Source organism: Hetaerina americana, unplaced genomic scaffold (genome assembly GCF_022747635.1).
Source record: "Hetaerina americana unplaced genomic scaffold, ioHetAmer1.1.p SCAF_1, whole genome shotgun sequence".
NCBI classification, from domain to species: domain Eukaryota; kingdom Metazoa; phylum Arthropoda; class Insecta; order Odonata; family Calopterygidae; genus Hetaerina; species Hetaerina americana.
The window spans coordinates 77516619-77529025 of record NW_027286069.1 but is presented as its reverse complement, the minus strand read 5'-3'; the positions used below and the strand labels follow the sequence as shown (position 1 = coordinate 77529025).

Genomic DNA, 12407 nt, shown 5'->3' with positions numbered 1-12407 from the left:
AAGAAAACCTTTTGAAAAAAGTGAAAAGGAATCAAAAAACTTTTCCGAAGATATAAAATTCTTCTTCCGCAATCAAATTAGAGTTTTTGAATGACAGAGATGAACAAAGCCCATGTCTCCACATCCAAGTCGTCTCAGACCGTTCCGTATAAAATAAATGGGTGCATCCCACCTCCCAGGAGAATGTCACATCTCCCGGCTTTGACTTCCACTAGAAAAAACCGAAAGCCATCGCGTCACGTTTTGTCTTACGTCCAAAAATGGATTGGCATGTCTTGTACCGAAAGGAGAGCGTGACCATACGGCCTCGAAGTATGCAACATTCTCAATTTCCTTCGAATCATCTCTTTCACTCCTTCTCTTCCTTAGGACTGGAAACTTGATCAAAACCTCGTTGCCTTTCAATTGCCTTCTAAATTTTGGAAGAAAGGACGATTTAAAAGGCTCCCGTGAGAAATAATAGTCTGAGTTTAGGGGGAAAGGGGGAGGGATTAATTGAAAAACATTAATTATATCGCGGGCGAGTAAGAAAAACAGATCTCCTTTCAATTCTGCACTCTTCGGGTCTCGGAATTTTCTTTTTTGCGGTAGGCCTTTTGAGCTTAAGCAAAAGGTTTCTCTGGAGAAAGTGTCCCCAAGTAAGAGGGGAATGAGAAAGTGAAAGTGTCAGGAGACAGAGGGGAAGAAGAGAGTCGTGGAAGATTACTGTAGGTGGAGGGAAAACCTTGAAAATATGACGCGTCTTAAGGCAGTGAGACGATACAAGTTTATTTCGATCGACATAATAAGGGACCCAGGATATGTTTCGAGTTATCGGAAGAAGAATTCATCAATAGGGAAGAGTTCATTATGATTCTTACAACAATATTTTTAAGAAACAAACATCCTTCAGAATTTATACTTGCACGATATACTATATGTACGAATATATTCTCGTATTTGATATAAATACGTAAATTGGCGATTAAACTTTCAGTGATGAAATACATATCATTGAAGGACAAAAATAGGTATGATAAATTTTTTAATGTTGTTTTAAAAGAGTGGAAATATTTTATCTCAAGCAACGTACATTTTCATTTATTCAAGATGTCCGGCGGCGAGTGTACGGATATTTAGGCTTGCATGGTATTTTCTCTTCAATGGAAGATAAAGTATGGGGAATTTCTACGAAATGATACCGAATAATTTTTGAATGAAGAGTTCTTCAAAAGAACGGAAAATTTAAGTGAGAATTTGAAAATGATGGCATAGTATGACATCTAATATTATCACATTTCCTTATCCATATGTTAAGTAATCTTATTTTAAAGTATGGTTTAATTAGCACGCTATCATAACCCTCTAAGCAGCGGTAATGATTTTTCAAAAAATAAGCGTAATCTACAATATTATTTCGTAGTACCCCTTTAACAGTTTAAAATGCGACGAAGAAGAAATACTAGCAATAAATAATTATATGAATTTCCTTTCTTCATTACTATGTACAAATAATTGAAATTAATGTTTAAGTCAAATGTCTAATTAAAAATGTCTTGCTTCACATAAAATTATACACACGATCATCTACAATTGATTAAATGTTATACTGGTTGTATCATATGAATAAAATGTCAATTTTACTTGTAGGGTAAAATGAAATTATATCATTTCTATGAATTTTCATGAGTGAGAATCGTTTTTGTAAGTTTATTGATTGAAATATAGTCGTTTTAATATGACTTGCATATTAATTTTCCTTATTTTAGCTTGCTTGAAAATTTGAGAGTAAGTCAAAACTTATCCAGTCGTCCTCTATTTTGTTTCGTAAATATACCCCATTCGAAGCGTTCTAAATGTCATCTCGGTTACTTTTGATAAAAAAGCTTAGAAAAAGTTTTTTAAAAAAAGATATGGCAATATATTCAAGAAAGATTCTTATAGAAAATCCGATTTCCTATAATATTGCTATCCAAAATTATCGCTCAATTGAAGGTTGAAGGAAATACAAGAAGCATAGCGCAACAGAGTATTCGTGAAGGATTTGTTTGGACTCCATTAAAAACTTCAGTTGTCGGTAAGAAAATTGAAAAAATAATAAGTTGACCCAAAAATAAAATTGTCTATCCGGTGGATCTCTTTTTACTAAAGTCTTATAGAATCGTCTAACTTTAACGAGTATTTTACATTTTATTTATTTTTACTTGAATGCTTAGACCAATAGCTTTTTAAATAATCGTACTCTCAACATTTCAGGAAAACACTTCGGCTACGGGGTATTTAGGGGAAAATACCCAAAACTGCAGGGTGCATCTCCATGCATGTACTTTATTTGAAATCTTGAATAATTATCTCTTAGTAAACAGGATTTTCCGTATAAAGTGAATTACTAGGAGGACAAATTTTGTGAAACGATGACTTTATCCATCCCGAAAAGGAAGAATAGGAAGGAAACATTACTGAAGATGGTCAAGGCAGAATTAGTTTTAGATATTCAGTGTAAGGTATCAAGGCTAAGAAGTGAACTGTGTACAAATGTACGGGGAAAAATCAAAGAATGGAGTCCATATGAGGGTTTTTACGAACAAATTAAAGCATTGTTGAGTAATGGTATGATGTTGGGACCTTGATGTACAGCTCGGTTATATATTGAACATCCCTATAGTATTCTCAATGTTAATTTCGTTGATTTAAAATCTTAGTATACCAGAAGCAAATGCTTTCACGACGATTTATATGCAGATGAAATAATGGATATCGGAAAATTCAGGCGCTGATCCATTTGGAAAGGCGATAGTTTCACTGGCATTCCAGTCAGCATCTTGAGATTCGAACTGCGTGCCTCAAGATGCTGATTGCAAAGCCAGTTAAACCATCATCCAGCAAAATATTTTTGAAATCAATCCAATATGTGAATGATAAAGGTTTGCTGCCAATTGCGATAGTTAATTGGTAATATTAGGTACTTATTGACGATAAAGCACTAATAGGTAAAAGACGTTGTTCAGGAAATATCGGGAAAATATTCTAAATAGAACTCACCTCTCAGCTTGAGCCCACTCAAAATATATTTCAAGAGTCTGAAGTTAACTTTTATTTATTATGATCTAAATTTTATAACCCTATTTAGCTAACTATAGGGAACCTGGATAATCGTAAATTATGTCGCCAGTAGAGGAAATCCCTCTAAACATGGAAAACTTGGCCCATGAAGAAGGGAGGAAAAGATAATAATCGCTAGCCAATATCATTCAATCTGAGAGATTACCTGAGCGCGATGAATGATGAATGCTTCCGTTCGTGAATGAATGGACACTCGGGAGGAATTTCTGGCTAATTTGTGCGTCTAAATTAACCAGTAATATGTAATTATACGACTAAAGTGCCCTAAGCTTTCTTTGGTTACTCCCATAATTATTATTTTCCATCGCCGTAGAAACCAAAACTTAATTCCCAAAGATAATTACGGCCTTGAAGTAGCTTCTGCTAAATCTTACAAGGTTTTTTTGCACCAATGCTATTCAATTGAAGAAGTCACACAAAGTTATGATCTTATGACTAATCTAATTTTCGGTAGATAAATTCCCATAATTCTGTAGTTTTTCACATTCATAGTAGCATGAGTTTTATTTCTGAAGCAATGACATTTTTATTTGTAGTTTTCCTATCTTAAAAGTATTTAGGACCAAGATGGTCAAAGTATAAGGAGCATAAGAATAAGGATTGGGTTAGGCCAAGGATCATTTAAAAGAAGGAAGTTGATGGCAGGGACGTTGAGTAAGGATGTTAAGAAAAGACTCGTTAAAACTTTGGTGTGGAGCGTCATTTTGTGCGGCGCAGAAACCTGGTCGTTAAAGTAAGATGATATTCGTAGATTGGAGGCTTTTGAGATGTGAGGGTGGGGAAGGAGGGAAAAGGTAAAATGAACGGAAAGAAAAACAAACCATAAAGTACTATTCATTGGAGGGAAGGAAGGAAGATTGTTGGAAGAAATCCAAAAGAGATTCGAAAGGTGAATTAAGAGCATGTTGAAGACTGATTGAGGGGAGAATGTTTGGCAGGCGAGTAAGTGGGTATAACGTTCGCATTATCGAAGAGCAGTTTAAGGTGGTACTGTGGGAAATTTGAGGGTGTCTCTTTTTAAAAGGAGCGAAGAAATGTAGCAATGATCAGTTTGTATCAGTCCAAAACCGTCATTAAACGGCAGACTACCAATGTAATAGTTTAATTAGTGCGGATGAAAAAATTCAATTTGTGAAACCCCGGACATCTCTAAACCGGCAGGTTTAGCTAACCCGAATTTGAACTTCCCCTTTCCCTTCCTCGACGAATTTCATTTGGTTCAGTGTTCGAGTAGAGTACCCCTCGAGTAGAGAGGAAGGGAGGATGGGATGAGGATTTGGTTACCTGAATAGGGAAGGCAAATAGTGTTCCGAGTCTCAAAATACCAGTGAATGAGGGTACACGATGGCTGGTTATTTAAAACCAATCCACCCAGGTTTTGAAATCACAAATGTGTATAACAAACAACGTTCATCATGTATGAATAAGTTCATCGGTCACTTTAAAAAATTGTTAAGCTTAGGTTTAAGAATTGCTGTAAATTTATTAACTTCCCTCAAAGTAATGTAATTAATGTGCTGTAATTTATATGGCCTGCTTCCTCTTTAGCCTCTAATTAAATATTGGCCGATGTTCAGCAGAATGAATAATAATTGGCTTTTGTATCACCGAATACTACTCGAACCGTTAAGACCACCTTGATTCCATGATTTCTCCCTGGCGGGGTAGTCAGTTAAGAGCGCATTGTTAGTTCCTCGACTGAGTGCTCATTTTTAAAAATACTTAGCCTACTGTTAACCAAGGTGTTTCAGTTTTAACTGATTAAGAACGAACCTCGCATTTTGAACTATTTCCTGGTAAATTAACACAACTTTTTCCGTGAAAAATAAAATAAATAATGGTAATTTGTGTTGCTCAATGGTTTCATTAGGATTACGTAGTGAGCGTTCTAGTTGTATTTTCCGGCCAGGTGACATCGTTTTCTGAGTTAATACCGGGGAGGATACCCGGAAGTGAAGCATGGGTTGGAGACCCCGGTGAGGTGGATGTGGGTTGAGCAGACCGACGACCCTCGCCCTTTTTATCGTCAAAGGTGTCCAAATAAAAGGAAACTCTGAGATATTTCACAAATTACGCTCGAATCAGAGGGGCGGAACAATCGTGAGGATTCCCGAGAGAAGGGAGCAGATATAATATAATAAGTCAGAAACACTCAGGGAGGTAAGCAACCTCTTTTTTCCCCACCGAGGATCAACGGGGGGGGATGGAAGATGATAATAATGCCTGGGAAGGTCTGGAGTGCGCTCGCGAACAAATTCATTTGAAGGGAAGGAGGGGCGCTCGGTGATGAATGAAACGAGATAAAAGCGCAGCGCGGATAGCGCCGGCGGGGAAGGGCTGAGAGGTGGAGGTGAGACGCGATGGTGGGCAATGGGATTTGGGGGTGTCAGGTGAGGGCGGGGAGAGGTGGGAAGGTTAGGGAGATGGACGAAGGATTTATCGCCATGGTGAGATTGGGGGACGATTTCATATAGCTACAAGGTCATAAGTCAGAAGTAGATTTTTCAGGAGCTCGGCTTAGTCCAGTCTCACAAAAGAGACTTATTTACTTTGTTAAAAGGCGGCCTATGCAAAATATATCGTGAAAAATGTTGCAGGTGGTTGCATTCCTTGCGTCATTTCCATAAGTATGAATACAAATACATAAATCTAACCCGCATACCATTGGGAAAAGCTAGAATAGATATTTCATTTAATAGTCCTTTAAAATAAATTTAATTAACCATTGTACTTCATCATTGCTCAGGAATGCATGTTTATAATGGTGCAAGTTGTGTGTGATCCGATATTCTTTTATTTTTAATTGCTTTAATGTGAATTTTTAGATCTTTATTTACACTGTTAAAAATGTTTTGTGGCAGTTCTGGATATGTGACCAAAAAATATTTATTTTCAATTTCACGGTAAATTTAGAATTGATAGCCTCTCGGATATAACTCAATAAATGATGTAATTGTTATTGATTTTGTATTCAAGTTCTTTGATAAATATACATTCGTCCAGTATGCAGTCATTTTTCGTTCTGCTCCCTGATGATGCATGATGTTATTCAATCTTCTAATTTAAGTGTTGTCATTAATACGTGCTAAAATAATTTCATAACCAATCTATTTTAACTTTTAAGCACGCCACGGATAGTTTTACGCATGGAGATCGTTCTCATTTCGCAATTTTGCACCTTGATGAGAGGAACGGATTTGATGTGTTGTCTGCACTTTAATCATGTACTACACGTATTCATCAAGTCCAAGTTGCAATTAAAAAATTTTTAAAATGTTGGGAAAAACAACGTGGTTAATTGTTTTCCTTTCCCGGGTTGAAACTTTAAAGTCTCGCGATAGCCCCTGTGCCAAGCCGTAAAATCGTATCGTCTGCCCATCCAACCCTGTTGTCTTGCATGTCTTTCCCAAAATGGCTCAGTTCTCCTGCGTGTCAAACGTCAACTGACTTTTTGGGAAACGATGTCTTAAAAAGTTATGAGTGAGCACTTACTTTACAGATGATTGTATGTGGTTTGCATTGGATAGAGCGGTAAAAATGCATGAGTTGTTCTACATTTCATCCTCTTTTACGCTTATTTATGTATGGTAGGATCGATCCTCTCTTAAGGTCAACCGTGAGATGATGCGATGTGGTAATATGAGTGGTGTGAGCCATCCAATTTTGAGAATTCAGTATCTTTTCGAAGATTTCTGACTCGCAAATATTCGGAATATCCTTGGAATCCTCTTGAAACAGCCGTTTAATGACGCTCGCCCAGGAAAAGATTTCCTATAGAGCTGGAGAAATATGTGCAAGGAATATGGACATATTTGCGCGGAGCCGATGGTATCCCAACTGAATGATGACCCAACGCCTCGCGGGAAGCTGCCCATCTCGGGAAACGCTCGCAAGCAAGCCGTTCGTGCAAATAATATTCAAGTTATTTTCCTGCAGAATCTTTAAAGTACTCAGGTCCAGAATGGTAACTACTTTAAAATTATGCGGTCTCCATAAAAGTAAACGGAGAGCATTTACTTATAAATGTTTAACTACATTAAACTAGCTCATATTATACGTATATTAAAACGACTCTTGAGGGATTCCAGTGCCCGTAATACATTTCTGTATGCCTTTAAAAGCTATTATTTTAAATCATATATTGTGGGTATTCTTGCGTTCATGTGCACTTCCGCAGAACGAGTAACTAAGTTGATAAGTGTGTACTTGTCAAATTGGCCTGATGTTATAGTTGTCTACATATGGAAGTTTACATTAGCAAGATATGCAAAACATATTAGGCTTTCTCATAAATAAAGAAGTACGAGACCCTGTTAAATAGAATGCTTACAAAAGAGGTTGGAAGGGAATATTTGGTAGCAAAGAGAACAAAAGAGGTAAATGTTGGTGAAGAAAAATAGATTTGGCATCAAATCCTAGTTAGCATGCACCTCTTGGTCACTGCTCCATCGGCTTAAATTTTTCCCAAGAGAAACGTATCAAATAGGCAATTTTTCTGGTGGTCAAATCAGTATTTTTAGTTACCTTGTGGCACTTCTAAACATTTACCCTTTGGCACAAATTCAAAATCTCTCAATCGTTGTTTCCAGGAAAATCTACAAAATCTTTTTAATAATTATTTTATATGTTGGCTTACGACTTTCATCGTGACATACATCTATCACAAAAATGTACCATGGAGAAGTCACTTCATTTTCGAGAGCCAAACCCGTCTGGGAAAACTTACCCATTAGCGCAGTCTCGAGAGAGAAACTAATTTCTCGTAAGTTCAACCCGTGGAAAAACTTTTGAAAAGCATTCGAAAGTCCATCGACGCTTCGCGCCAAAACATCATCCAAAAACAGCGGCGGATACTCGCAAGTCGCGACAGGGTCACCTACGAAAGTACCGTTTGACCCTCAGTCAAGTGTTCTTGGTCGGGTGCGTCGACTTCGGGGAGATAAACAGGAATCGAGGGCGAGGGTTCAACCCTGGGTGAAGAATCTACCCCCCACCCCCACCCACCAACACCACCCCTTCCATCCCTCTCCCCGCCCGCACACGTGGGAATGGTGGGGGGAAGACTTGCAGTTGAGTCAAGGACGCGTCGCTCCAATTACTAGGGAGGCGGAGAGATGAAGCCGGGTTGACTGGAGTAGGAGGAGCGAGGTCCTCGAGCGAAACAATTACGTCCGGGGGAAGAGGAAAGGAGAGAAGGAAATAAAAGGAGAGAGAATCAGTTTTGTGGAGGATTCCTTTGTGCACGGGGAGATAGATATTAGATAAGCGGGCCGGAGGGGGCGACATGCAGGGGGAGGGAGGGGGTGAGGAAGACGAGGGAAGAAACCCTATCTCCTTCCCCGCGCTCGCGGAGGCGGGAATCCCTCTAACGCCTCCTATCCCTCCGTCACTGTGTGGAGCGGCCGTGAGGGGAGTGGAGGAACTGTGAGTGTGCCAATGTGTGTAGGCAGAGAGAGAGGGAGGGGGGCGGGGAGTCGGAAGGTGTCCGAACGGGTGGGAGGGGCGCTTTGGCGGAAGGCTCGCAGAGGACGACGGCGTGTGTCTGGGGGTGCCCTACTAGTGGGTCGCGGCGGCACCCTGCTGCGGCAACCGCCCTCCCTTCCTTCAGGTAAGCCCTCCACCTCCGCCCTCACTTGGAGCTCATCGAAGCGGCCGGAGAGGAGGGGGAGAAATGGCCGGCAGCATCCACCTCGCGCGCACACACACGCAGACCCAACAGCCATCCCCCCACTCACATACACACACACCCTCCCCGTCCTCCACCCTAATCCCTCCGAGGGTTAAGGATCCGCGGAGGAAGGCGATAAATAAAGTGGGCCTGGGATCTGTGTCCCGAGGGAAGAGGCGGTGTATATTGGGCTAAGCAGCTAAATCCCTCTCCGGGCGGGATAAGAGAGGGGGTAGGGCGGGGGTTAGGGGGCGACCGTTGGCGGAGGGAGAGGTGAGCGGGGGATTGTTTCCCGAGGAGGAGGCCGGGAAGGAAGGTGGTTGGGGGGGATTGAAGGGGGAGAGAAGAAGCACCGCAGCTTCCGCCCGCAATGGCTGATGGGAAGGACGGGCAAGGGGATGAGGAGTTGGGACGGGGGATGAGAGGAGGCGGGGGAGGAGGAAGTGTGGAGAATAGGGTAAAAGGGTCGGGGAAACATAAAAGTGGGGGTCGAGGGAGCGAGATAAGCGGAACCAGAGGGGACGCGGGTGGGAGGAGGGGGGGGGGGGGCGTGGATAGTTTGGGCGGGGAAGGAGGAGGGGGGCGTGAAAGGAGAGGTGAACCTCAGTTCTGCATTACAGCGATGCGCCCTTCTTTGTCTATTTCTCCATCATCTACGGCTCCTCGGCACCGTGCTATTTCGCCGACCCCACCCACGTCCCCCGCTCTCTTCCGGCCCTCGCTCCCCGCGAGCCTCCTTCCCACCTTCCACATTTCTTAGGGAAAGGAGAGCAGGGCGAAATCCCTCTGCATCAGATGCTGGATAAACGTCCTCCGCCCGCGCACACGCCGCGATGGGAATGCGAATCCCCGAGAGTTCTTCTTCTTCTTCTTATTTTTACCCTCCTTTTTTTCTCCTTTCGGCCTTGGGCGAAATATTGCCTCCGGTGAAAAAAATAATATAAATATATGTATATGACGCACGCGCGCATTGGTGCACGACTACACTGTTGTCAAATTTTGCGCAACCTCCAGTATTTTTATCGTGAGCGGAAATATGGAGGGATGGAATAATACCCGCGAGCCGTAATTCACGCATGGAAACGTGATCGCGAAACTTGAACTGAGAGGCGGAAGTGCAACTACTATATGTCGTTGAATTTTTTGTGTTTACTTGAGATGATTTTACTGTTTTATTCATATACAAGGTATAAAATAGTCATGAATGAATTACATTTGTGGAAATAGATAGGTATATATAATCAATCCTCTTTGTGACATGTTTTTTTTTAAGTAATAATGCCCTTGGGGCTGCTTAAGTAATTTTAAAAGTCAGACCACAGAAATGTTCATATTCTCCTCTGCCGGACAGTGGTGATGTTTGTATTGAAATATTCATAATTAACTTTCTTCCATTTACAATGTACGATAGATCTTGGCAGTCTTAAGACTATTACCGAAATATTATTAGTCCTATAAAATGGGCTATTAAAATCTTGGCAATAAATTAATAATTTCTGAAAAAGTTAAACTTCTTTTTAAAATGTGTATCTGATTTTAATCAATGGATTGCTGCAGTATAAAAATCTAAATGGGTTTTCTGACCAAGTCATTTCCTTAAGAAACTTGATGTCAGTGAAAGGTAAGATTGCAACAGCACCAATTGAATTAAAATATATAATCCTGATCAATGTTTATATAATCCCGATAATATATTTTTAATTGGCAAAGCCACATTTAATATTCACCCACCATGAAAGTGCTTGCAAAAGGAATGCATATATGAACATGTTAAGGAGTCTCTAATAGGCATTCATGAAAATTAGTAGAAAATAAAGAATTCTATCAAAAAATTATAAAAATATTGACCTAATTGTCTAATCCAAAAATACATTTTGTGTGGACCAATGTCAACTGCCCTAAATTTAAAAAATTATATTAATCTATTATTTACTTCCCTGATGATTTCTTGTCTAGATCTAGAAGCATGTTTGTGTTACTGTTAAATACTGTATATAATTTAAGTTTTTAATGAATCAGCTACCACGGGTGCATTGTTGCATAACTTTTGACCACTGATATAGCCAGCAAAAGGATGGTGACCAAGCCATGTAGGATATATGCAAACCTTTCCTCATGCACAAAACTTCCTACCAGCAAGGTGCATATATACATTGCATATTAGTAATTTAGGCTAAGTTCCTTTAAGCTTTTGGTGATAATGGTTTTGGATTTTAGTTGAATTTAGGCCATGATTTTTCATTGCCTGAAAGACATTTCACAGATATGAATGCATGCAAGAAATGATTCATATCAAAGATCTGTGATTGCTGTCTCCATATGTATACATCTGAAATCTTCCATATTAATGTACAATTTAATACCTCAAATCCCTAAATTCAAGAGGAATAACATACATATCCAGTTATTATGCATGTGATGTAATACAGCACATTAAAAATATTAATGTATATGTGCATTTAAATATAAAAGATATATGTAAGATTCAGAAACTGTAACATGCACAGCCTTAAAACTTTATGATATTTTCAAAAGTTTGGAAATGAGAAATGTTTCGTTGTTTGAAGCACTTGAGTACTTGTCGTCTAATGAATGATTTCCACACTGCCATATTCCGGATGAAGATGAGAAGAGCGAGGTTAAAAAGCAAGACCTTTTCGCGATTCCTCATGCAGGGGAGAAGCTGGTCGAGGGCACCAAGTACATAATGTCTGAGACGATGTTGACCGAGTACTCGCTGCTCATGAACCTCACAATTCGGGCGCTGGAGAAGAGGGACTATGGCGGCTACGTGTGTGCCTCTGTCAATGCCCTCGGCAAGGTGGAGGGTGGAGTGCGACTCCAAGGTGAGAAGGACATCCACCATGTATCCCCTCTGGTTTCTATTGGTGACTAATTATGATTGTAATTAAGTTTATTTATGTCTGCATCATCTGTTAATAAGTGGATAATTCAATCATAGATCATTTCACTTTCTAGGTTTGAGTAACTCCTAAATAACCAAATTCAGTTTGCAATTTTTCTGATAATGCTCTTTATTAAGTTTATTATATTTTAGATTTTATGAGGTTTTACCACATAGTCAAACCTTGTTTAGTGCAATGGAAGTATTCCAGAGTCTTTCTGCTATGAAAACTTGCACAAAATGAGGCAATTTTAAAATACAGGGGATAGAGGTGAATTCATAATACTATAGCACGTAGTAATTTTTCAGCTGCCTATTTATTAGTACTTACTAATCCATTCATCATGGTGACACTATGATGATATGGTTGCCATTTTAAATTGTGGAATAAACCAGAACTAGTATTGAATGCTTCAGAGAATTCATCACCATTGTATTTTACAGGAACATAAATTTAAGCTTTGGCACAAATGACTGCCTCCTTCAAAGGCATATTATATAACCCACAGTAATAAACCAAAGAAACAAGATGTATTTCAATTTTTTTCTAGTAATAAGTTTTAATCTCTGTTTGAACACAATTTTCTTGCAGAAGTAGCCCTAGCAGATGCTATTTAACTTATTTTTTAATATAAAATGATAGTTCAACATATTTCAGGTGTGTACTTTAATGTGTATACATTTTCACTATGATGGTATTTCCAACATATTCTATCTTTTTTAGTTTCTCCT

General features: G+C 39.5%; 1 protein-coding gene across 3 annotated transcripts in view; it reads left to right on the top strand.

Moving 5' to 3' along the window:
- LOC139693703 (lachesin-like) overlaps positions 1–12407 on the top strand; it is a 702929-nt gene that overhangs the window by 680836 nt on the left and 9686 nt on the right. For all 3 annotated transcript variants that reach the window (XM_071591961.1, XM_071591968.1, XM_071591976.1), the window contains one exon: positions 11395–11616. In XM_071591961.1, coding sequence (XP_071448062.1) covers positions 11395–11616 — 222 coding nt within the window. The remainder of the gene's footprint in view (positions 1–11394; positions 11617–12407) is intronic.